The sequence below is a fragment of the Dipodomys spectabilis genome, unplaced genomic scaffold (genome assembly GCF_019054845.1).
Source record: "Dipodomys spectabilis isolate Male_0828 unplaced genomic scaffold, ASM1905484v1 ptg000039l, whole genome shotgun sequence".
Taxonomy (NCBI): domain Eukaryota; kingdom Metazoa; phylum Chordata; class Mammalia; order Rodentia; family Heteromyidae; genus Dipodomys; species Dipodomys spectabilis.
The window spans coordinates 460,815-487,527 of record NW_024870716.1 but is presented as its reverse complement, the minus strand read 5'-3'; the positions used below and the strand labels follow the sequence as shown (position 1 = coordinate 487,527).

The window sequence follows — 26,713 nt, the reverse complement described above, 5'->3', positions numbered from 1 at the left end:
CTCAGCCGTCTAAGTAGCTAGAATTACAGGCATGAGCCACCAGTGCCCAGCAGAGAACAATATTTTCTTTCTTTTTTTTTGTTGGCCATGAGACTCGAACTCTGGGCCTCAGTGCTGTTCCTGAGCTCTTCAGCTCAAGGTTAGCACTCTACCACTTGAGACATGACACCACTTTCAGCTTTTTCTGTTTATGTGGTATGAAGAATCAAACCCAGGGCTTCATGCATGCTAAGCAAGCACTCTACCACCGAGCCACATTCCTAGCCTAAGAACAGTCCAAACTTTCCTGCATATTAAGCATATTAAATACCTCCAAAACCCAGATGAATTGATTACCTGAACTTTGGGAAAGTTCCACCAGAGGGCAGAATGTCTTTACATTTGAGGTTAGGAAGGCTCAAATGCAAAAATTTTAAAAAAGATTTTACAATTAAAGCAGGGTTAACTCTCGCAACTTCAGCTCCCATCAATAGTCCCTCTGGATCAGGAAAAAGGGCTTGCTCTGAAACAAACAAGGGGAACAGAAAGGACAGCAGGAAGAAAGACAAACACTCGGGCAGACATGCTTCCAGGAACACTAGAAGTACAGATACACTTACATGCAAGAGATGAAACTGTCCAGCTCTCACCAGGCATAGAGAAAAGCAAGGAGGTGAGAAAAGAATGGAGAGTACAGAGTCTGGGCCTGATTCTTCCCGGGTAGGTCACCTGGTCAGGAAAGAAAAGCAGGGGAGAACAGGATGCACAGGCACACTGAGAAAGTTCTGAAACTAATGGTAGCCATAAAGAACAACGCTACAGAGATCATAAACATCTAGGTTATGTTCCATCTGTTTGGTCTAGAAACACCTCCAGTAGAGCCCATCCCATCTGAAGGCTCTTCACAATCTGATTGCTGTAAAACTTGAAATTTTCAATTTTAAGCTTTATAATTAGCACCTTTCAGGGCTGGTGGGATGCCTAGTAGAATGTTTGCATGTAAGCATGTAAGCATCCCACCCAAAAGAGAAAGCACTTCCCTTCGTGTTTTGGAGCTCTTGGCCTAAGATCAACAGGTAGAAATGCTAATCACCCATTTACTTAAGACTCTTGCCTCATGTAACAGTGGGGTGAGGTAGGCACTTAACTTAGTTACTCATAGAAGCCATATTTTGAATATTGCAGTATGAAAACCTTGAAATAGCTTGTGAGCTGCCATACATTTCCAGGCAATCCAACTATAATATGCTTTCAGTTTATACATTGAGACTCTACATATGATTGATTTCCTTTGGGGAAAAAAGGCTCCATGTTAAAACTAAAAAGATGAGGTCCACTGAAGTAGACAGATAAGGGGTAGGAAATAGTTGAAGTTACTTCTTACTCTTAACCCTACTCATTTATTGATTGATTGCCAGTCCTGGGGCTTTAAACTCAGGGGCTGGGCATTGTCTTTGAGCTGCTTTTGCTCAAGGCTAGCACTCTACCACTTGAGCCACAGCACCATTTCTGGCTTTTTCGGTTCATGTGGTACTGAGGATTCAAACCCAGGGCTTCATGCATGCTAGGCAAGCACTCTATGGCTGGGAAGATGGCTCAGTGGTAGAGCGCTTGCCTTGCATGCATGAGGCCCTGGGCAAGCACTCTACCACTAAGCCACATTCCCAGTCTTACTCTACTCATTTAATAGTCACTCTTTTTTGTGGGTCAGTTGTGGGGCTTGAACTCAGGGCCTGGGCACTGTTGCTGAGCCCTCTTTGTGATTAAGGCTAGCATAGTACTGCCTAAGCCACAGTGCTACTTCTGTTTTTTGACTGGCTAATTGAAGATAGGAGTCTCACGGAGACTTTTCTGCCCTGGCTGGCTTTGAACCACAATCCTCAGATCTCAGCCTCCTTAGTAGCTTGGATTATAGGCCTGAGCTACCAGTGTCTGGCTTAATAATCACACTAAAGGGACTAAAAGGTACTAGACTCCTCCTTTTCCAACTAAGTCATATATATATTAAGAGGCTAAATATTCACAGTCAAGGTAAAAACTATTGAGCTCCAAGCTTACTTATGTAGTTGGGGCTCATCACACCAAAAAATGAGGTGGGGAGGTAGGGGGAGAAAAAAAGGGAGAGATAGAGGAAGGGCAAAGGAAGGAGGAGAGGGGGGCGAAGAGACAGGGAGGGAGGGAGGGGAAAAGAAAGAAAATGGGGGAGGGAGGGAGAGAGAGGGAGGGAGAAGGAGAAAGGAGAGAGGGAGCAGGAGAGGGGGAGGGAGAGAGAGAGAGAGAGAGAGAACCCATCTGTCCACACAGACCAAAGAAGCCTTCGTTCTTTCTCACCTTTCCCCGGATCAAGGCTTTGAGAGCAATTTGTGCAATCAGGTATGACCAGATGATATGCAGAACTTGTAGGACCAGGAGAAGGCCATTGAAGAACCACCAGGAAGGATAGGGCCCAATTATCTCCCAACTCTCAAACAGGGTTGTGTTCAGAATCCTAGAAGAGGGAAGCAAAAAAAGTTAAGATTCTAGAATCAAAACTAGGCAGAAAAGGATAAAGCTGAGTTCTCTGGGATGTAGAATCCTATGTGTTTCTTCTCCATACTTTGTTAGCTGAAATTCCAGGAAAATCATCCATACTGTAAAAAGAATAAAGGAAGGAGCCCATAGGATAGGAAGGAACCTTAGGGAGAAGGGGAAGAGATATAGGTCTTAGAAACTGATTTAATATTTCACAATATGAAACACCTCTACTATGTAGAGTATCACACAACTGGGACAGCCATTGCACTAGAATCTTAGGAATGAATAAGATCTTCAAGCACTCAGAGGATAGTAGTAGGTGGTTGATTCCCTCAGGCTATGCAAAATCTACAACTCATAGTCATTGACATTTTTTTTTAATTTTTTAATTTTTATTTTTTGGGTTCAGTCGTGGGGCCTGAACTCTGGGCCTGGGCACTGTCCCTCAGCTCTTCAGCTCAAGGCTAGCGCTCTACCACTTGAGCCACAGTGCCACTTCTGGCTTTTTTCCTTTTGCTTATGTGGTGCTGAGGAATCAAATCCAGGGCCTCAGGCATGCAAGGCAAGCGCTCTACCACTGAGCCACCTTCCCAGCCCCTCACAGTCATTGACTTTATACCATAAGATACCACAGAGCCAGGCGCTGGTGGCTCACACCTATAATCCTAGCTACTCAGGAGGCTGAGATATGAGGATCGCGGTTCAAAGCCAGCCCGGACAGGAGAGACCGTGAGACTCCTATCTCCAATAAACCACCAGAAAACCGGAAGTGGCACTGTAGCTCAAGTGGTAGAGCCCTCGCCTTGAGCTAAAGAGCTGAGGGACAGCGCCCAGGCCCAGAGTTCAAGCCTCACGACCAACAACAACAAAAAAGATACCACAGAAGTGAAATGGATTCATACACTAGTGGCTCATGCCTATAATCCTAGCTGCTCAGGAGGCTGAGATCTGAGGACTGCAGTTTGAGGCTAGCCTAGGCAGGAAAGGGTATGAGACTCTTCTCTTCAATTAACCACCAGAAAACTGGAAGTGGGGCTGTAGCTCAAAGTGGTAGAAGAATGCTAGCATTGAGCAAAAGAACTCAGGGATAGTACCCAAGCCCAGAATTCAAGCCCCGTAACTGACAAGAAAAAAAAAAAAGAATTTCTGAGGAACAAAATGAAGAGTGTAGACAGAGATGAATAAGGAAATTCAGTGCCATATAACATATACTCTGACTGTGGGTAACATTCCACTAGAAATATTCCATAAGGCAGCTGAGGTTCCATGAAGAGTCCATAAATGGTCATCTTAGGTCGAGGAAAAAGCAAGAGCAAAATAAAAACTGAGTTGGGGGAAAAAAAAGTATCATTAGCTACATAATGACTACAGTTCCATAGCCCTAGAACTTACCAGAATGGAAAGAGTCCTAGACGGGTAATCATAAAAACTGCACTGAAGATCACAAAAAGGGTGTCACAGAGCCGCTGATACTTAGCGTAATTGGCCAGCTTGGCAGCCTGGACAAAGGAAGATAGAAATTGAGTTGGGGAGAAAGCAGTTCTTAGAAAAGAATGATGAGGAAAGCAGCATTGGGTTCTTACTTCCAGCCAGCAATCTGAGAAGTCGTGTAGACACAGAACCAGTGTTCCCACCCGAACCATGTTGTTTATGTAGGAGAAGGTGATAAGCCCAATGGTGGCCAAATGATGCACAAACATAATTAGGAAATCCTAGAAAAAAATAGAAATAGAAATTCAGGAAAAGGTAAGGCTGTAGAAATGTTAGCCTACCCAATGCTTCGAATCACTCTCTGAGGATCTGTATCCCTTATATGCTCCATTTTGCTTTAGATTCTCCCTTGGGGAGTGCTGCCTAGCATCTTAACCCAACAGTCTCGGCATCAATGACTGACTACAGTCTTGGTTAATATAGCCCAAAGCACAAAAAGAGCATGGATGCTGAACTGACATGTGGGAGTGACTTCACAGGTGACAGTGGGGCATAAAAACTAGACACTCCTGCTAGGTGCTGGTAGCTCATGTCTATTATCTTAGCCACTGAGGAAGCTGAGATCTGAGAGTCATAGGTGAAAGCCAGACTGGGCAGTAAAGTCCATGAGACTCTTATTTCCAATTAACTAACAAAAAAGCCAGAAGCGGCTCAAATGGCACAGTGCTAACCCTGAGTAAAAAAAGTTCAGGGACAGCATCCAGGCCCTGAGTTCAAGCACCAAGACCAGCACAAAAGCAAAATAACAACCCCTCCCCCCCCCCCCAACAAAAACCCTAAATATTTTTTGGGGGGGAAGTGTGGTCCTGGAACTTGAACTCAGGACCTGAACACGTTGCTCAAGGCTAGGGCTCTACCACCTGAGCCACAGTGCCACTTCTGGTTTTTTTTGCATAGTTTATTGGAGATAAGAGTCTCATGGCGGGCTGGGAAGGTGGCTCAGAGGTAAAGTGCATGCCTTGCATGCATGAGGCCCTAGGTTCAATTCCTCAGCACCACATAAGCAGACAAAGCCAGAAGTGGGGCTGAGGCTCAAGTGGTAGAGTACTAGTCTAGTCTACAGCTAAAGAGCTGAGGGACAGCACCCAGGCCCAGAGTTCAAGCCCCATGATCGACCAAAAAAAAAAAAAAGTCTAATGGCTGGCTTTGAACCATGAGATCCTCAGATCTCAGTCTCCGGAGTAGCTAGGATTATAGGCGTGAGCCACCAGCACCTGGCTCTATTCTTAAAGACTCTTCTGCCTTACTGAAAGATATTTCAAGGGGAACTAACAGAAAACATATGTTAGTGGAAGAATAAAATCAAACTCTTCCAAAAAACTTCAGAAAAATGTTTGTTAGCTAAACTATTCATTTTTTTTTATCACTTCCTACTTTCAAAATTTAAGGTTCTATTTTTCTCTTGGGTTCAAGTGCTAAAGCTAGAACTAGATAAATCTTTAAATTACTATTATTATTTTTTTGGGTCCGGTTGTGGGGCCTGAACTCTGTCCCTCAGCTCTTCAGCTCAAGGCTAGTGCTCTACCACTTGAGCCACAGCACCACTTCCGGCTTTATTTTTTTTTCTGCTATGTGGTGCTGAGGAATCGAACCCAGGCCCTCAAGCATGCAAGGCAAGCACTCTACCACTGAGCCACCTTCCCAGCCCTAAATTATTATTAGATATATCTGATTAATACTCAAGTTGATAAGGGTTAAGAGGGTTAGAGAATAAGAGAAGGCAGGTTAATTTGGGTGAAAAAAAAAATAAGACAAAAGCCTGTAATTTTCTACAGACACAACAGTATTCATGGTGATGTGGTTCTTGAGTGAAGTGATGGGCTCAAGAACATAGGCTATTTTGTTTTAAAACATCCCTGTTGGGGCTGGGAAGGTGGCTCAGTGGTAGAGCGCTTGCCTTGCATGCCTGAGGCCCTGGGTTCGATTCCTCAGCACTATATAAGCAAAAAGAAAAAAGCCAGAAGTGGCGCTGTGGCTCAAGTGGTAGAGCGCTAGCCTTGAGCTGAAGAGCTGAGGGACAGCGCCCAGGCCCAGAGTTCAGGTCCCACGACTGGACCCAAAAAAAACAAAAACAAATAAAACATTCATGTATTTCAAGCCTTTTTTTTTTTTTTTTTTTTTGGGCATGGGGCTGGAACTCTGGGCCAGGGTGCTGTCCCTGAGCTCTTCAGTTCAAGGCTAGTGCTCTACCACTTAAACCACAGTGCCACTTCTGGTAATTAACTGAAGATAAAGAGTCTTGTGGATGGGCTGGGAGGTTGGCTCAGTGGTTGAGTAATTGCCTCGAATGCATGAGCCCTGGGTTCAATTCCTCAGCACCACATAGGCAGAAAAAAGCCCGAAGTGGCACTGTGACTCAAGTGGTGGGGTGCTAGAGCCTTAATATGAAGAGCTGAGAGACAGTGCCCATGCCTAGAGTTCAGCCCCCATGACCAACAAAAAATGTTTAATGGACTTTCCTGCCTGGGCTGGCTTTGAACTGCAATCCTCAGATCTCAGCCTCTTGAGTAGCTAGGATTACAGGCGTGAGCCACTGGCAACCAGCTTCAAACTTTTTATATATCACATATTAGAAAATTTCTTTATCTAGGGGATGGGAAGGTGGCTCAGTGGTAGAGCGCTTGCCTTGTATGCATGAGGCCTTGGGTTCAATTCCTCAGCACCACATAAGCAGAAAAAGCCAGAAGTGGTACTATGGCTCAAATGGTAGAGCGCTAGCCTTGAGCTGAAGAGCTGAGGGACAGTGCCCAGGCCCAGAGTTCAGGCCCCATGACTGACAAAATAAATAAAAATAAATAAATTTATTTATGTAAAGATCTAAGGATTGTGGTTCAAAGCTAGCCCAGACAGAAAAGTCCCTGTGAAACCCTTATCTCCATTTAACCACTCAAAAACCTATAGTAGAACTGTGGCTCTAAGTGGTAGAGCACTAGCCTTGAGCAAAAGAACACAGGGACAGGAAGTGGCACTGTGGCTCAAGTGGTAGAGTGCTCGCCTTGAACTGAAGAACATAGGGACAGCGCCCAAGCCCAGAGTTCAAGCCCCAAGACCACCAAAAAAAGTAAAGGAACACAGGGACAGTGCTCAGGACCTGAGTTTAAGCCCCACCATTGACCAAAACAAACAAACAAAAGACAATGAAAGCATTCAGAATTGAGTATTAAATTTTTACACTGGTCAACACTAACAACTGACATTAGATTCAATCCAGACCCATAAATTTTAATTCTGGTTTTCCTCATCAAACACAATGAGTGACAAATTAGGGTTAGAGTTATGTCAGCTAAACACCAATAAAAAGGAAATATTTTGTATATCTTTATGTCTGGTTACATAAAATTTTCCCTCCTCAACTCTATTACTATACTGGAACGTCAACTTCACTTTTATGAATCTTTGGTTCCTAAACAGTAGCAGAAGAATATAAAATAAATCATATAAAACTCCTTCCAGTTCAGGGCTGGGAAGGTGGCTCAGTGGTAGAGTGCTTGCCTTGCATGCATGAGGCCCTGGGTTCAATTCCTCAGCACCACATAAGCAAAAAGAAAAAAGCCGATGTGGCGCTGTGGCTCAAGTGGTAGAGTGCTAGCCTTGAGCTGAAGAGCTGAGGGACAGCGCCCAGGCCCAGAGTGCAGGCCCCACGACCGGACCCAAAACCAAAAAAAACTAAACAAAAAAAAACTCCTTCCAGTTCATTCTTTCACCAAGTACTGTAACCTAAAAGCAAAGACTAGAAAGCAAGCAAACATCTTTGCTGTCATTCAAACTAGATAGAGACTTTCCTGGAATCAAGTCCTTTTTGGAATCAGGCCCTGCTACCCTGACGTTCTGACTAATTTCCTGAACTTTACACATGTAAGAATATGAAAGAAAGTCAGGTGGCAGTGGTTCACCCCTGTAATCCTAGCTACTCAGGAGGCTGAGAACTGAGGATTACCTTTCAAAGCCAGCCCAGGCAGGGACTGGAGACTCTTGTCTCCAGTTAACCACCAGAAAACCAGAAGTGGCGCTGTGGCTCAAGTGGTAGAGTGCTAGCCTTGAGCTTAAGAGCTTAGGGACAAAGCCCAGGTGCCCAGGCCCAGAATTCAAGACCCACGACCGACCAAAAAAAAAAAAAAAAGAATATGAAAGAATAAGAAAAAGACTAACAGCTGATTAATTGTTCTCATCCTGGGTGGGGTCCTGAACATCTTAAATGTATTTTATTTTTTGGGTCCGGTCGTGGGGCCTGAACTCTGGGCCTGGGCACTGTCCCTCAGCTCTTCAGCTCAAGGCTAGCGCTCTACCACTTGAGCCACAGCGCCACTTCCGGCTTTTTTCTTTTTGCTTATATGGTGCTGAGGAATCGAACCCAGGGCCTCAGGCATGCAAGGCAAGCGCTCTACCACTGAGCCACCTTCCCAGCCCCTCTTAAATGTATTTTATCATTAATGAAATTTCATTTCTGGGAACATTACAAATTGATTGCTAATAATCCCATCACACCTACTTTCCCTGTTTTTTGTTTCTTAGTTAGGGAAGAGAATGCATCATCATAATGGCAGTAATAGTGGGGGCTAGAAAGGAGTTGAAGTTGCTGATATCCTTACCTTTCTTTTAATGTCTATAAATTGAGAAAACATAAGAGACCAATAGAAAGCCAATTCCATGATATAATAGTAAAAAAGACCTCTTGAGAGGGGCTGGAAGAGAAAAAATAGTAGTTAGAAAATCAGTTCATCATAGATGTACTTTACCTAGGCAAGTTTCCTGGTATCGGAGGATGAATACCCTTAATTATTTGATCTCTTTTATCTCCACTGTTTTCTGAGAACTACTATAAGAAGGCTTTGAAATGATGTAGAGACATAAGCCTCATCCCTCTTGCTCTACCACTTAACTCTTAACTCTTTTTTTGGGTCCGGTAGTGGGGCCTGAACTCTGGGCCTGGGCGCTGTCCCTCAGCTCTTCAGCTCAAGGCTAGTGCTCTACCACTTGAGCCACAACGCCACTTCTGGCTTTTTTCTTTTTGCTTATGTGGTGCTGAGGAATCGAACCCAGGGCCTCAGGCATGCAATGCAAGCGCTCTACCACTGAGCCACCTTCCCAGCCCAACTCTTAACTCTTAACTAAACACTTAACTTAGTTCTCATCTTTTAATAATGAGATAAAGTTAACATGTTTTATTGTTTGTTTTACTAGTCCTGGGGCTTGAACTCAGGGCCTGGGCACTGTCCCTGAGCCTCTTTTGCTCAAGACTAGCACTCTACCACTTGAGCCACGATGTCACTTCCAGTTGTTTCTTTGTGTATGGTACTCAGGAATTGAACCCAGGGCTTCATGTATGCGAGGCAAGCACTCTTACTAAGCCACATTCCTAGCCAAAGTTAACACATTTTAAAACACAAATCAGTGAGCCTATAATTCTGGACAGTTAAAATATACTCAGGCCTTCCCTTCTTCTACTCCTTTAGCATTTCTCTGATATTTTTCATCCTTTTTTTTTTTTTGGTGCCAGTAATGGGGCTTGAACTCAAAGTCTTGTGCTTTCGCTTGGCTGTTCCCTCAAGGCTAGCATTCTACCACTTAAGCTATACCTTGCTTCTTGCTTTGTTTTTATTTTTTGTGCCAGTCCTGGGGCTTGAACTCTGGGCCTGGGCACTGTCCCTGAGCTTCTTTGCTCAAGACGAACACTCTATTACTTTGAGCTACATTCCCATTTCTAGCCTTTTGGTGGTAGATTAAGAGATTAAGAGATAAAGAGACTCACAGATCTTCCCCGGGCTGACTCTGAGCTGCAATCCTCAGGTCTCAGCCTCCTGAGTAGCTAGGATTGCAGGCGTGAGCCACGGGGCTGGGCGGGCATTATTCTAGTACATGCTCTTCAGGAGATTCCAAGTAGCCCTTGACACAAGGGAACATAGCCAGGAAGTACTTTCTAAGTGCCAGCAAACTGCTCATCTCTCTAGCACAATTAAGGTACATATAATGGGGAGCTAGGAATAAAAAGCTCAAGAACATCAAAGAAACGTGTCTCAACCACCCTGCCATATACACATACAACCCCATCATTAACTAATTCAACTCCTACCTGATATGGATAGCTATGCCAGCACTGTCGGGTATCCCAGAACCAAGGTGACTAAAAGAAACAAATAATCCAGGTTAGTTTTTAAGCTGTATAATCTCTCTAGGTTTAGGGGCAAAAGAATTCTCCTTGAAGCCGGGCGCTGGTGGCTCACGCCTGTAATCCTAGCTACTCAGGAGGCTGAGATCTGAGGATCCCGGTTCAAAGCCAGCCCGGGCAGGAGAGACCGTGAGACTCCTATCTCCAATAAACCACCAGAAAACTGGAAGTGGCGCTGTAGCTCAAGTGGTAGAGCGCTCGCCTTGAGCTGAAGAGCTGAGGGACAGCACTCAGGCCCAGAGTTCAAGCCCCACAACCGACAAAAAAAAAAAAAAGAATTCTCCTTGATAAATTTTATATAATCGGTTAGTGGTTAAGATTTTTTTCTTCCCCAAGTGTATTGAGTTGGGCATAGTAGTACAAACCTACAATTCCAGTAGTTGAGAGGCTGCATTAAGTGCTTGCTTGCTCGCTCCCTTGACTCCCTCCCATCTTATGCTGGTACCAGAGCTTAACTCAAGACCTGGGTGCTTTTTCACTCAAGGCTGGGTGCTCTACCACTTGAGACACAGCTCCACTTCTGACTTTTTGGTCACTTATTGAAGATAAGAGTCTCATAGAGCTGGGCGCTGGTGACACAAGCCTATAATCCTAGCTACTTAAGAGGCTGAGATCTGAGGGTTGCAGTTCAAAGCCAGTCCAGGCAAGAAGCTCCATGAGACTCTTATCTCCAATTAACGACCAGAAAATTAGAAGTGGTGCTGTGGCTCAAGTGGTAGAGTGCTAGCCCCATGACCAACAACAAAAAAGTCTCATGGACTTTCCTGCCTGGGCTGGCTTCAAACTACAATCCTCAGCCTACAGAATAGCTAAGGTTATAGATGTGAGCTACTGCACCCAGAAACAATATCTTCTTAAAACAAACGTGAGGGCTGAGAAGGTGGCTCAGTGGTAGAGCGCTTGCCTTGTATGCATGAGGCCTTGGGTTCGATTCCTCAGTACCGCATAAGCAAAAAGAAAAAAGCCGGAAGTGGCGCTGTGGCTCCAGTGGTAGAGCGCTAGCCTTGAGCTGAAGAGCTGAGGGACAGCGCCCAGACCCAGAGTTCAGGCCCCACGACTGGACTCCCCCACCCCCCTCAAGAAAAAAAAAAAAAAGAACATGAAAAACATTATTATAAATAGAAAAAAAGCCTAAGCCTGGAGTAAGCAACAGTAAGAACTTTAGTTATAGGAAACAACACTACCTGGGATATAGGAATTACGCAGAGAAACAATGATTCTATTTGAGAACCAAAGGAGAAATGTCTCTTCTATGTTCAAAATTCAAAAGTAATCATCTCTGAAGGTATTATAATTATGTTCCTTAAGGAATTTGTCTATTTTTTCTGTTTAATTTCACTGTTTAATTGTCCATAAAACTGTCCTTTTTCGTGCTGTTATTGGGTCTTGAATTAAGGGCCTGGATGCTGTCCCTTAGCTTTTTCACTCAAGGCTTCACTCTACCACTTAAGCCAGTTTCACTTACAGGTTTTTGCTGGCTGAGAATAAAAGTCTCATGGACAGGGCTGGTTTTGAACCATGATCCTCAAATTACTGCCTCTGAAGTAGCTAGGATTACAGGCTTGAGCTGGTATCCAGCATAGCACTGTCTCATTTCCTTCCAATAGTACCAATAGGCTCTTGAATGATAACCCCATCCTCATATTGATCATACTGATTATTCATAACTCCCCCGCCTCCCCAGAATGGCAGAATGGTGGGCCTTTGTGTGTGTGTGTGCGTGTATGTGCGTGCGTGTATGTGCGTGCGTGTGTGTGCATGCGTGTGAGTGCGCGCTGGTCCTGGCACTCAAACTCAGTGTCTAGGCACTGTCACCGAGCTTTTTAAATTTTTTTTCTTTTGAGTAGTTTATTGGAAAGTAAGAGTCTCCTGGACTTTCCTACCCAGGCTGGCTTCAAATAGCAATCCTCAAATCTAGGCCTCCTGAGTAGCTAGGATTACAGGCATAAGCCACTGCTTCAGGTGCCCAGCAGAGGGTTGTCATTGTTGTGTTGGTTTTAATGCCAGTGCTGGGGTTTGAAATGACAGCTCTAGGGCTGGGAATTTGGTCTAGTGGTGGAATGCTTTCCTAGTATGCATGAAGCCCTGGTTCAATTCCTCAGTACCACGTAAGTACCACCGGAAGTGGTGTTGTGGCTCAAATGGTAGAGTGCTAGCCATGAGCAAAAGCAGCTCAGAACAGTGCCCAGGCCTGGCAAAAAAACAAAACAAAAACAAAACACCATAACATGAAATGACAGATAGCTCTACTTCTAAGTGGTTAATTGGAGATAAGAGTCTCAGGGACTTTTTTTTTTGTGTGTGTGTGTCCGGTCGTGGGGCCTGAACTCAGGGCCTGGGTGCTATCCCTCAGCTCTTCAGCTCAAGGCTAGCACTCTACCACTTGAGCCACAGTGCCACTTCCGGCTTTTTTCTTTATGCTTATGTGGTACTGAGGAATCGAACCCAGGGCCTCATGCATGCAAGGCAAGCACTCTACCACTGAGCCACCTTCCCAGCCCTCTCAGGGGCTTTTTTATCCAGGCTGAGTACCCAGCCTTGGTGACATTTCTGTCTAGTCATTTAGTCAATTACTGAAAGAGTATTAAGACCTCTAAGTATAGCCAGGTACCTGTGCCTCATGTCTGTGATCCTAACTACTAAGGATGGTGAGATCTAGAAAAAGTAGTTTGAGGCTAGCTTGTGCAGAAAAGTCCATGAACCACCATTCCAAAATAATCAGCGGGCTGGGAAGATGGCTCAGTGGTAGAGCGCTTGCCTTGCATGCATGAGGCCCTGGGTTCAATTCCCCAGTACTACATGAGCAAAAAGAAAAAAAAGCCGGAAGTGGCGCTGTGGCTCAAGTGGTAGAGCGCTAGCCTTGAGCTGAAGAGCTCAGGGACAGCGCCCAGGCCCAGAGTTCAGGCCCACAACCGGACCCCCCCCAAAAAAAACAAAAAACAAAATTATCAGCATAAAGCTGAGCTACAGGTATTGCTTAAGTGGTAGAATGCCAGAAAGCCTGAGGCTATGAGTTCAAACCCCAGTATGTAAAAAAAAAAAAAAAAAAGGAAAAAGAAGAAACAATTGTGACCATGTACCTATTACTTCCCTTTAGTTCTTCCAACTTTTGCAGCTTTTTTTTTCTTATGTGGTGCTGAGAAATCGAACTCAGTGCCTCATACATGCAAGGCAAGCGCTCTACCACTGAGCCACCTTCCCAGCCCCAGTTCTTCCCATTTTGCTTCATCTATTTGAAGACTTAATTACATAATTCAGAGAAAAACAACATGGGAAAGGAAGGGAAAACATGTAATCAAGAATCAAAATAGCCGGGCGCTGGTTGCTCATGCCTGTAATCCTAGCTACTTAGGAGGTTAAGATCCAGGCAGTTCAAAACCAGCCCGGACTTGTCCGTGAGACTCTTATCTCCAATAAACCACCAGAAAACTGGAAGTGGTGCTGTAGCTCAAGTGATAGAATGCTACATTAGCCTTGAGCTGAAGAACTGAGGGACACCCAGAGCCAGAGTTCAAGCTCCACAACCAAAAAAAAAAAAGGCTCAAGATTCTTTGATTCTGGAAAACTTATTGGAAAAAAGGAATAATATCTTTTGTTATTGTTGTTTGTGGGGCTTGAACTCAAGAGCCTGGGCACTGTCGCTGAGCAATTTTGCTCAAGGCTAGCCAGCTCTCTATTTTGAGCCACAGTGCCACTTCTACTTCCAGTTTTCTGGTGGTTAATTGAAGATAAGTGTCTCATGGACTTTCCTACTCCAACTGGCTTTGAACTATTGAACTGAAATACTCAGATCTCAGCCTCCTGATTAGCTAGGATTATAGGCATGAGCCACAAATATCTGGCCAGGAATAATATCCGTTTCACTCACTTAAAGGGTTGATTCTGTTTCTCCTTGAAGGAGCCCAATTTTTGTCAAGTGATCTGTAAGTCATTTAAATACTATTCTGACTTAATTGGTATTCTTTTTATAATTATTTATGTGAAAAATAATACAATTATAAGACTAGTGAAGTCAAGTCCCAACACAAGACAATCTACCAGCACATAAACTGGGTAAATGAATACCACATGAGCAAAACTTAGGGAGAAATAAAGATCTAGATTGGGCATATTGGCGTACAACTGTAATCCCAGCACTCAGGAAGGTAAGGCAGGGGGATTAAAGCCATTTTTTGCAATTTATAGAGAGCTTTCTCAAAGATAGATAGATAGATAGATAAATATACAGCCCAATCAGAGGACCAGAGAAAGTTTAAACTCACCAGCCAGAGAAATATAATTCCGTAGCAGAACATACATAAATAAAAAGTGAATCTCCACCTAGGTGGGCAAAACATAGAGGTTAGACAAATATCCATGTAAAAGAAAGTCTTTGAGGCTAGGTAAACTGAGATCAAGTTTTCTTGTGTATAAGATCCTTCGATCAGGAAGTGGCGCTGTAGCTCAAGTGGTAGAGCGCTCGCCTTGAGTTGAAGAGCTGAGGGACAACGCCCAGGCCCAGAGTTCAAGCCCCACGACCGACAAAAAAAAAAAAAAAAAAAAAAGATCCTTCTATCTGAGCACAGGTGGCTCATGCCTATAATCTTAGCTACTCAGGAGACTGAGATGTGAGGATTGCAGTTCAAAGCCAGCCTGGGCAGGAAAGTCCAAGGGACTCTTATCTTCAATAAAACTGGAAAACTGGAAGTGGTGCTGGGGCTCAAGTGGTAGAGTGCTCACCCTGAGCTGAAGATCTCAGGGACAGTGCCCAGGCCCAGAGTTCTAGGCCCCTGCCACCCCAGCCTCCCAAAAAAGATTCCTTCAAATGGAAGTTCTGCTGTGGCTCCAAATGGTAGAGAGCTAGCCTTAAGTAAAAAAGCACAGGGACGGTGCCTAGGCCCTGAGTTGTTAAAGCCACATAAATAACAAAATAAAAAGATAGATGCCTTCATAATAATGCTTAATGTTTTTATTGCATGACAGTGACGAATAAAATATTGTTTCTGGACTGGGAAGGTGGCTCAGTGGTAGAGTGCTTGCTTTGCATGCATGAGGCCCTGGGTTCAATTCCTCAGCACCACATAAACAGAAAAAGCTGCAAGTGGCAGTTCTATGGCTCAAGTGGTAGAGAGTTAGCCTTGAGCTGAAGAGCTGAGGGACAGTGCCCAGGCCCAGAGGTAGTTCAGGCCCCACAACTGACCCCCAAAAAAAGTTTCTACAGGGTAATTAGCAAAAACTTTAGTGAGTTGAAGTATTGTCCAGAAAAGGTGTATGTCACATAAAAATGTGAGTTTAGAGCAAGCTCTATCAAGGTGTACAGGGGTATACCTAGTTACATTAAGTGCAGTTATGGGAATTCACTCTCAGTGTATTTGGAAAAGAACAAAATGGAACCACACTTAGAATAGTTGTAAGTATGTCACCAAGAAGCAAAAGGTGACCAGTTTTCTAGTTCTCTTCTTTCCTACTTAGAACAGTTAATAGCCTTCCACATTCATCAACAGTTATTCTAATAGTGAAAATAATTTCCAAAAAGAAAACCTCATTGTAGTTGTATTCTCACCCTCTGCCTCCTTCCCTACCTCCCTCTGAACACCTACATGCTTTCGCAGAATTTAGTGAGCGTTGGGGGCTTGTCCTGATTCCTCCGATGGCGAAACCAGCATTGGATTTTTCGGACATCCCAGTCCAGTTGCTTTGACAGGCCCTCTAGCCTTTTCTTATCAGGATTCTGTAGATATATGACCAGAGTTAGAATGACCTTTCTCTCTTCAAACCCTTTATAAATCCCTTTGACTAGTTGAGTGGGAAAGGGAGGAAAACCACAGTGGTTCACTTGAACCATCCTCAAATCACTCTTCGAGGTGACATCCCAAAATCACTTGCAGGCATATTTTTGTGGGTAGAGATGTCTATATGCTGGACCTGGGGCTTGAACACAAGGCCTGGGCATTGTTTCTGTGCTTTTTTTGCTCAAGGCTGGCTTTCTACCACCTGAGCCACAGCTCTACTTCTGCCTTTTTGGTAATTAACTTGGACAGAAAAAGTATCATGGGGAAAGTGGCATGTGGTTCAAGTGGTAGAGCACTAGCCTTGAACACAGAGAAGTCAGGGACAGAAGAAAAAAAAAAGAAAGTTTCAAGGGGGCATGGATTTAGATCAGTGGCAAAGCACTTGCTCAGCAAATGCAATGTTCTAGGTTCAAACCCAGAACCAAAAAAAAAGGTTCATGATTTTCCTGCCCAGGCTGGCTTTGAATCATGACCCTCAGATCTCAGCCTCCTGAATATCTAGGATTACAGGTATGAGCCACCAGTACCTGGCCAAAATAACTTTCAGCAAAAATAAATAATTAATATCCTTTCTCATTTATCAAGGACTTTCACTGCTCACCTCTATATACCCTTGTTTGGTCTTCTTCCTCTAGCTTAAGCTGAGTTAAAAGAAAAAAAAAAGGATACTAAAAACAAACAGCTTGTAGCTGAGCTATTCAGGAGGCTGAGTTCGTTCTTTCTTTCTTTTTCCTTTTTTATTTTCCTTTTTTTGGATTTGTGGGGCTTGAACTTAGGGCCTGGATGCTGTCCCTGAGCTCTTTTGTTCAAGGCTAGTGCTCTACCATTTTGAGCCACTTCTGTTTTTCTGGTGGTTAATTGGAGACAAGAGTCTCATGGACTTTCCTGCCAGAGCTGGGTTCCAACCTCAAGTCTCAGATCTCAGCCTCCAGAATAGCTAGGATTACAGGCATGAGCCACCAGCACCTGGCTAAGGAGGCTGAATTCTTTTTTTTTTTTTTTTTCTGGTCATGGGGCCTGAACTCTGGGCCTGGGTGCTGTCCTTTAGCTCTTCAGCTGAAGGCAAGCACTCTACCACTTGAGCCACAGTGCCACTTCCGGCTTTTTCTGCTTAGGTGGTGCTGAGGAATCGAACCCAGGGCCTAATGCATGCAAGGCAAGCACTCTACCACTGAGCCATTTTCCTAGCCCAAGGAGGCTGAATTCTGAGAATCATAGTTCAAAAGCAGGCCAAGCAGGAAAGTTTGTGAAATTCTCTTCTCCAATTAACCACAAAACAGCTGGAAAGAGAGTTATGGCCCAAGTGATAGAGTGTGAGCCTTGAGCACAAAAGTTCAGAGACAGCGAAGAGTGCCCAGGCTTTGAGTTGGAGCAATAGGACTGGCGTGTAAGCACGTATGCATGCACACACATATACACAGAGCCTGTAATTCCAACTACTCAGGAGGCTGAGATCTGAGGATGACAGTTGGAAGCAGAACAGGCAGAAAAGTCTGTAAGACTCTTTTTTTTTTTTCTTTTTCATTGTGAAAATACCGTACAGAGGGGTTACAATTACATAGGCAAGATGTAAGACTCTTTTTATCTCCAGTTAATTATCAAATAGTCAGAAGTGTAGCTGTGGGCTCCAGTTGAACAGCATCAGCCTTAAGCCAAAAAAGTGAAAAAGCTAAAAGACAACACTCAGGCTCTTTTGCAATCACTGTACACATAACATCCATACAAACAACAACAAAATAACAACAACAGCAACAAAAACCCACAAGTCAGAAAGGCTGCCACCATTGCCCTGATAATTGAATTATACAATTGGCAATGCCAGAAACTAAAGCACAGAAAAAGAAAAAAGACATGGTGTCTTGGGTGAGAGGGGTAGAGATGGCTGCTAGAACTTAAACTCAAAGGTATGTAAACAACTTGTTGGGTAAATGTGCGTGAATCCTGACCCAAAGGCATTTCCTTCAGGGACTAAAGTTCTCCCTATAGGTATACAGACCATCAAAATGTGAAAAACCAGTGATTACTAATATGCCATCCCTGTAATCCTAGCTACTGAAGAGGCTGAGGTCTGAGGATCATGTTTGAAGCCAGCTCTGGCAGGAAAATCTGAAGGATTCTATTTTTTTTTGGGGGGCGGGGGGAGAATGGAGGGAAAGTCATAAGACTTGAACTCAGGGCCTGAGCCCTGTCCCTGAGCTTTTTCTGCTCAAGGCTAGCACTCTACCACTTTGACCCACAAGGTCACTTCCAGTTTTCTGGTGGTTAGTTGGAGATAAGAGTCTCAAGCATTGACCTTCAGATCTCAGCATCCTGAGTTGCCACCAGGCGTGAGCCACCAGCACCTAGCTATCTGTAAGAGTCTTATTTACAATTAATCACCAAAAAGCCGTAAGTGGAGCTGTGGCTCAAATGGTAGAGCTCTAGCTTTGAACACTAAAGCTCCAGGACAGTGCACAGGCACTGAGTTCAAGCCTAGGACCAGTGGGAGTGCATGTATGTACACCTGTGCATGTGCATGCACACACACACACACACACACACACACACACACACAAATTTAGTGACTTTCATTTTCTCCTTCCCTTCTCTTACATGTCCTCTATCCTTCCCCACTTTATAGAGCAACACTTCACATTAATTTTCTTTTCAATTTCTTTGTTCACTTACCTTAGTAATAGATAGAAACACCTTTTCAAGGATGGCATTGGGTTTGACATCAGACCTCCTACTGTTCTCAATGCCTAGTCGGAGTGCACAAGGTTTGGCAATAAACCTGTAATAAAGAAAACACAAAGGTCATTTCTCAATAAGCATTAAGGAACTTTCTTGATTAGTGGATTAAATGATTAAAAAGGAAGCCTGGTGCTCTTGGCTCATGCCTATAATCCTAACTACTCAGGAAGCTGAGATTTGAGCATCGCAGTGTTCAACCATGCCAAGGTAGACAAATTCAGGAGTCTCTAATTTCTAATTTTAAAAACCCAGAAGTAGAGGTGTGGCTCAAGAGGTAGAATGCCAGCAAAAATCAAGGAGTACCAGTCTACAGCTAGGAATTCAAGCTCCATTACTGATACATATACACACACACAGGCACACGTGCCTCTGTGTGTGTGTATCGCGTGTGTGCACACACACTGCTTAAATAATGTCTTTCATTTCAATCTGGCTTGTCTTTAGCATATCTTGAGATTTAGAGTCAGACATACCTAGACCAAATCACTGTTCTACTACTTACTGCATATATGAACTTGGGCAAATTATTTAATCTCTATGAGCCTGTTTTGTCCTTGTTTTTGTTTTTCAGCAATACCTATAAGATAAAGACAACATAGATGTTCTTCTTACTGAGCACATGTTACATAGATCAGGGACAGTGCCCAGGACCTGAATTCAAGCCCCAAAACTGACAAAAAAAAAAAAAGCTAGGTATAGCTTTGAAGTCATCAGTAGAGTAGGTGTAGCTTAATGGTAGAGTATGTATGTGCTTACCATGAACAAGCCCTGGGTTCAATGGGGGGGAGAAAGGAGGAGTGTCTTTTTTTTTTTTTTTGGGTCTGGTCGTGGGGCCTGAACTCTGGGCCTGGGCGCTGTCCCTCAACTCTTCAGCTCAAGGCTAGCACTCTACCACTTGAGCCACAGCACCACTTCCGGCTTTTTTTCTTTTTGCTTATGTGGTGCTGAGGAATCGAACCCAGGGCCTCATGCATGCAAGGCAAGCGCTCTACCACTGAGCCACCTTCACAGCCCAAGGAGGAGTGTCTTAATGGTCACCTTGGGTGGTCTTTTTATGATCATGAGAATTGAATCAGGGCCTTAAACATGTTAAGCATGCTATACCCTAGCCATTGGAGGGGGAAAAGAGAACTGATGCTAAGCTCTTCCTTAATATAGCTATCCTAGGCATGGCCATCTGCCTAGCCAAAATATTACAGACACAACTTTCAGGAGTCCTGAAGAAAGAAATCAGGAATCTAGGGCTGGGAAGGCGGCTCAGTGGTAGAGTGCTTGCTTTGTATGCATGAGGCCCTGGGTTGGATTCCTCAGCACCACATAAGCGGAAAAAGCAAGAAGTGGTGCTGTGGATCAAGTGGTAGGGTGCTAGCCTTGACCTGAAGAGCTGAGGGACAATGCCCAGGCCCAGAGTTCAGGCCCCACAACCAACAACAACAACAACAACAAAAAATCAGGAATCTAGGAAGGGTAAGAGGGAATTACCTATTTCACATTCTAGTCCTAGAGTTTTTGAAAGTAATATAAATTTAGTTAAATCTTTTAATCCCTTGGGTTTCAATTATATAATGTGAACTACTTTTCTATATATAAAATTCTATGATGCTACCATTAAATTTTAGAATTGGGATCCTTGAAAGAGGTATTCCTTTAAAAAAAATTAAGTTTCTACTTATGTATCAATGTAGTGCTGTGTCAACAGAATAACATCTATGTACCAGAGCATGAATACTGTTCTTCCAACTGATTTTTGGTTCTTCAAGAAAGATCATACTTTTCCACCACCTAGGATTCTTTCCTTCTTTCCTTCCTTCCTTCCTTCCTCTCTCTCTCCCTTCCTTTCTGTGTATGAATATGCTGCCCCTGTGGCTTGAACCTAGGGCCTGGCAGCATCCCCAGATTTCTCCTTTCTTTAATGGATAAAGCTTGAGGCCATAGCTATCACTTGAGCCAGCTTTTTGCAGGGTTAATTGTAGATAAGAAAGACTCTCAGACTTTCCTGCCTGGTCTGCCTTTGAACCAGCTTCCAATCTCAGCCTCTAGAGTTACTGGGATTATAGGTATGAGCACCAGCATCTGGCTTGAATTTTTTTCCCCACTTTTTTTTTTTTTTCTTCTTTTTCTCCTGGCACGGGAGAAATTCTCAGAGAGACTTTCTACTCTTGGCCTAATCTGCTCATGGTTGGCACTTTACCACTTCAGTGAAGCCTCAATTTGTGATTTTTTTTAAATGGCTAATTGGAGATAAAAGTCTGTTGGTTACTCAGGCACTGATGGCTCATGCCTAAAATTCAAGCTACTCAGGAGGCTGAGATCTGAGGATCGAGGGTCAATAAAACTACTCAAAAAAAGCTAGAAGAGGCACTGTGGCCCAAATGGTAGAGCGCTAACCTTGAAAAAAAGAATCTCAGGCAAGGGGCCAGAGCTTGCACCCATCTTAACTACTCAGGAGGCTGAGATCTGAGGGTTGCCGTTTGAAGCCAGCTGTAGCAGAAAAGTTCCTTTGAGACTTTTATTTCCAATTAACCCACCCATTCAAAAACCCGAAGTGGAGATGTATCTCAAAGTGGCAGAGCCCTAGCCGTGAGCAAAAGAGCTCAGGGACAGCACCTATGCACTAGGCACACATAACCACCCCTTCTCTCAACACACAGAAACTCTACAGGTTTTGTCTGCCTCAGCTGGCTCCCAAGTATAATTCTCAGACGCCTTAGTAGGATTATAACCCTGAGCCACCAGCTTTTTATTTGTTTTTGTTTTCATTTTAACAAACAAAAAACCGGGTAGCTCGTGCCTGTAATCCTAGCTTCTCAGGAGGCTGAGATCTGAGAATCATGGTTCAAAGCCAGCCTGGGCAGGAAAGTCCATGAGACTCTTATCTCCAATTAACTATCAGAAAACCAGAAGTGGTGCTGTGGCTCAAATGGTAAAACGCTGAAGAGCTAAGGGACAGCACCCAGGCCCAGAGTTCAAGCCCCACTAATGATCAAAAAGAAAAAGAACAGGGATAGTCTTCCTAAGGAGTGCTTGGATTATAGGTGTGTACCACCAGGCCTGGGGTTCCTATGTACCTTGATGTACATAAGAGCATCTAGAAACATTTTTTACAATGCAAATATTTACTATTCTAGAAGATGAATGTACTTATAGTAACGTACATTCTTTAGACCTGAAATAGAGAAAATCCTAGACTTTGAAAACTGCTTCCTTCTCCATGGGTTAAAAGACAAAATAGAAATAAACAAGAAACACCTGCTCAGATTCATTCATTACAACTTGCAAATGTTAACTAGCAGTCTTGCAAATTACATAAAACCCTACAATGTAAACACCTTGGTTCACTCTGCCCAGCATCCAAGAAAGGGAAAATCTGGTATCAAGTCCTTTTGATTAAAAGAGAGAGGGAGAGAAACATAAAGACAGACAGACTAAAAAGCCACGAGGTGGTGGCTCACACCTGTAATCTCAGGAGGCTGACATCTGAGGATGGCAGTTCGAATCCAGCCACGGAAAGGAAAGTCTGTCAGACTCTTATTTACAATAAACTACTCAGAAAAAAAACTGGACACGGTGCTGTAGCTCAACGTGGTAGAACACAAGGAGGCTCAGGGATATCGCTTAGGCTGAGTTTAAGCCCCAGGACCAGCCAAAAGAGAGAGAGAGAGAGAGCGAATGCTAAAATATTCTTTTCTTTTCCTTTTTTTTTTTTTTTGGGGGGGGGGTCCGGTCGTGGGGCCTGAACTCCGGGCCTGGGCGCTGTCCCTCAGCTCTTCAGCTCAAGGCTAGTGCTCTGCCACTTGAGCTACAGGGCCACTTCCCGGCTCTTTTCTTTTTGCTTATGTGATGCTGAAAAATTGAACCCAGGGCCTCATGCATGCAAGGCAAGCGCTCTACCACTGAGCCACCCTCCCAGCCCAAATATTCTTTTCTTTTTACTTATTTAGTCGTATTGGTGTTTGAACACAGGACCTTCTTCATTCTTGCTAGGCAGGTACTCTACTGCTAAACAATAAGTCCAGCTCTTTTCAGTACGGGTTATCTTTCTTTTTTTGCTGGTCCTGGAGCTTGAACTCAGGGCCTGGGCACTGTCCTTGAGCATCTTTTTGCTCAAGCTGGTGCCGTACGACTTCTGCTTTTTTTTTTTTTTTTTTTTGCCAATCATGGCGCCTGAACTCTGGGCCTGGGCACTGTCCCTCAGCTCTTCAGCTCAAGGCTAGTGCTCTACCACTTGAGCCACAGTACCACTTCCAGTTTTTTCTGCTTATGTGGTGCTGAGGAATAGAACCCAGGGCCTCATGCGTGCAAGGCAAGCACTCTACCACTGAGCCACCTTCCTAGCCCCCCCCCCCCCCACCTTTTTTTTTTTAAAGTTTATTGGAGATAAGAGTTTCACAGACTTTTTCTGCCCAGGTCCTCAGCTCTCAGCCTCCTGAGCAGCTAGGATTACAGGCATGAGTCACGGGTGGCGGGCTTTTTTTTTCTTTCTTTCTTTTGTGATGATACTCTGGATATGCAGGCCTGGGTGCTGTCCCTTAGCTTTCTCACTCAAGACTAATGCTTTGACTAGCTTTATCCAGGCTGGCTTCAAACCTTGATCCTCAGATCTCAGCCTCCTAAGCAGGCAGGATTACAGGTGTGAACCATTGGCATCTGGCTAGTACTCAAGTTTTTGTTTGTTTGTTTGTTTTGCTTTTTTGTCATTTTTTGTTTTTGTTTTTGCAAGTCCTGGGGCTTAAACTCCAGGTCAGGGTGCTGTCCCTTGAAGAACTGACTCCTACCCTATAGTCCCTGAGCTGCTTTTGCTCAAGGCTAGCACTCTACCGCTTGAGTCACAGCTCTATTTCTGTGATTAATTGGGGATATAGAATCTCACAGATTTTCTTGTCCAGGATGGCTTTTTTTGGGCTCTTAAGTAGCTAGATCACAGACATGAGCCACTGACACCCAGGTGGTTCCTTAGCTCTGTGAAAGAGCTCTTTGGTTGTTAATTGAAGATAGGCAGCTCCCCTTAACAAGGAGTCTCACAGACTTTCTGACCCTGTCTGGCTATGAACCTTGATCCTTATATCTTAGCTGCCTGAGTAGTTAGGTTTATAGGTATGAGCCACCAGTGCCTGGCCAGGACTGATTAGAGACAAGGTCTCATTTTCTTCCTGGTAACAACCCTGGACCACCATTATCCTATTTTTCACTTCCTATAGTAGCCAGTGGTGCCTGGCTCCACGCTTTGTTTTGTTTTTAATTAGCTGAACAAAGAGATTTTACTATGACATGTCCATATATAACCAAGGACTTCTGTGAATCAGCTTTAGGAAAACTTTATATAGTAACTTTTAGTGTATGCAAAAACAACTGAATAAAAGGAAAATTATGGGTGTAATGTTAAAACCAAAACCCACTTTTAACCCTCTTAGCATTCTTGAAAATACAACTGGGAAGTATTAAAATGGAATGGCATTGATCTGTTTTCCAGGAATGCATTTGAATAAAAATATATTATCTCTAAGGGAGATAATAAGCTCCCATTAATTATCTTTCTCTAAGAATGCCTTTTTTTCTTATCACCAAAGTTCCAGAGCCTGAGATAAAAAATCCGAACACAAAATTAGCTCTATTGGTAACTGACATTTTACAAAGCTGACAAAAACTTTCCATTCAAAGGCTAATGCTACTAAGCCAGGTGATCAAGGCTTCTGTCTGTAATCCTTGCTACTACAGAGGCTGAAAATCTGAGGATCCCAGGTAAAACTAGCCCAGGAAGATAAATCCATTAACTCTTATCTCCATTAAACTCAGAATTGATACTATAGCTCCGGTGCTAGCCTTGAGCACAAAGAGGCTCAGGAACAACACCCAGACACCAAGACCAGCAAAAGAAAACAAAAATAGGCTAATGGTTCTACATAGTTTTCACTCTCTGGGCTATTAGTTGATGTACCAATAATATTTCTTTTGTGTACCAATAGTATTTTAACCTTCAACTTACTTTTCAACTCCTTGTAAACACAGCTAATAAACTGCTTTTGCACTTACCACACTTCTATGCTTCATAACTGTCAGTTGACAGAGTAGTCATCAAGTGACAAGCCTAGGAAAACCCATTTTATTGCTTTATTGGAGCTCAATCTGGATCAAGATTAATCGGCACTTTGAAGAGTAAGGCAGTCTTTTGTTGCTGAGTTAGTGTCTTATCAAAGATTAAAAAATCACAACATTGTATCACCTGTTTCCTCCCATGAATATAATTCTATGAAGCGCTAGAAACAGTGATGGCTTCCCAGTTCCTTCTCTAAGCCTCTTACCCAAGTTCATTCCTCAACCAGAGGTAACTCAAAGTGATTAAAGCTCAGGACTAGGAGTTAAACAGATATTACCAACTAGTGACCTTGTGGACATCTTACAATTGCTTTAAAAACACAATAAAATAAATATACAGATTTAGTTATATAATGAAGTAAACACTAGTGAACAAATGAGATTTGAAATCAGAACTTTTTTCCCCTTGAAATCAGAATTTACTCCCTATTTCCAGTGGCACTTTATTTAACATGAGGGGAATGGTTACAAGTGGGGCAGAGATGGCAATGTTTCCACCACTACTGGCACACAATAACAAGTAAATAAGGAGAAGTGGGCATGGGGAAAAAGTGGCACAGCAAACACTGACCAAATGGCGCAGTGTTCCCATTGCCATCCATGAATATGAACTATGCACACAGTAAGTTTGAAAGCCTAGATCAACTTTCTTAGCTGGTGTAACATGACAAGTAACACAAGTGAACTATTATACCCAGACATTTATCTTGGCTCTCAGTGTGGTCCATAGGCCTGGGGTTGTAACTGGCGTTTTTAGGCTTCAGGATAAAATTGCTGGTTTCAGTTTAGGTCTGTCATTCACCTCAGTGCTCCCAATAAAAAGACAAGAAACGGTGGAGGTCAAAGAGAGATTTGTTTTGGTAGTACTACTGGTGTTTGAACTCAGTCTCCTGTTTGCTACATAGGTGCTCTACCACTTGAGCCACACTCCTAGCCCTTTTGGCCTAAAAGAAAAAAGAAAAACTTTCTGAATTGGGACTGACTTTTATTGCTTGGACCAGGATCCTCCTATTTATGCTTCCCATATATCTGAGATGACTGACTTAACCACTGTGCCCAGCATTTTATTAGAGGAGATGTTGTCTTGTGAACTTTTTTGCTCAGGCAGCCCTCAAACCTTGATCATCCTGGAACTGTCTCTAGAGCTAGGATTACAAGTGTGAACTACTATGCCAGGTGAGAAAGGAGATTTAATTGATACGACATAAAATACATTGTAAGAAGAAGTAAGATGCATCTAGAGCATCTCAACCCATCTTTCACTTTTCATGTCTGTAAAATGAAGGTAAAGATACAATTATGCTTAAAAGTTACTATGAAGATTCAAAGTTTCACCCATACAATAGTACCAGGACAAAGCAAACACATAAAATACTAACTACTGATATTATCAAATAGTGTATGGTTGTCTCTCTCTCCCCTATGGGGTTTATTTTTTTCCTATCTTTTTCTAAAACATTGTATTTCCTCAAGGTTCTGTTTACGTTATTTTCTTATTCTATATACTCACTGTAGGTGGTCTCATTCAGTTACATCACAGCACTGGAGATATGGCTCAAGTTGTAGAGTGCTTGCCTAGCAAGCATGAGGTTCTGAGTTCAAAGCATTTCTTGTTACAGAGGGTTGCATATGGTTGTCTTAAGAAAAGGGAGGGCTGGGAAGATGGCTCAGTGGTAGAGCGCTTGCCTTGCATGCCTGAGGCCCTGGGTTCAATTCCTCAACACCACATAAGGAAAAAAAAAGCCGGAAGTGGGGCTGTGGCTCAAGTGGTAGAGCACTAGCCTTGAGCTGAAGAGCTGAGGGACAGCGCCCAGGCCCAGAGTTCAGACCCCAATACTGGACCCCCCCCCAAAAAAAAAAGAAAAAGAAAAGGGACTCGTGTGACCACTTTGTGAGCTAAACTAAGTTCCTTTTTTCCTACAAAGTTGTTTTCATTAAATTTTGAGGTGATAGGTTTATTATGAAA

The 26,713-nt window shown here is 43.5% G+C and overlaps 1 protein-coding gene across 1 annotated transcript in view; it reads right to left on the bottom strand.

Moving 5' to 3' along the window:
* The window catches only part of Cers5 (ceramide synthase 5), a 37,463-nt gene that overhangs the window by 2,137 nt on the left and 8,613 nt on the right, over positions 1-26,713 (bottom strand). The window contains exons 2-9 of the mRNA XM_042677706.1: positions 18,589-18,694; positions 15,730-15,860; positions 14,413-14,470; positions 10,055-10,105; positions 8,574-8,666; positions 4,077-4,205; positions 3,886-3,992; positions 2,311-2,467 (exon numbers count right to left, since the gene is read on the bottom strand). Of these exons, the coding sequence (XP_042533640.1) occupies positions 2,311-2,467; positions 3,886-3,992; positions 4,077-4,205; positions 8,574-8,666; positions 10,055-10,105; positions 14,413-14,470; positions 15,730-15,860; positions 18,589-18,694 (832 nt within the window). The remainder of the gene's footprint in view (positions 1-2,310; positions 2,468-3,885; positions 3,993-4,076; positions 4,206-8,573; positions 8,667-10,054; positions 10,106-14,412; positions 14,471-15,729; positions 15,861-18,588; positions 18,695-26,713) is intronic.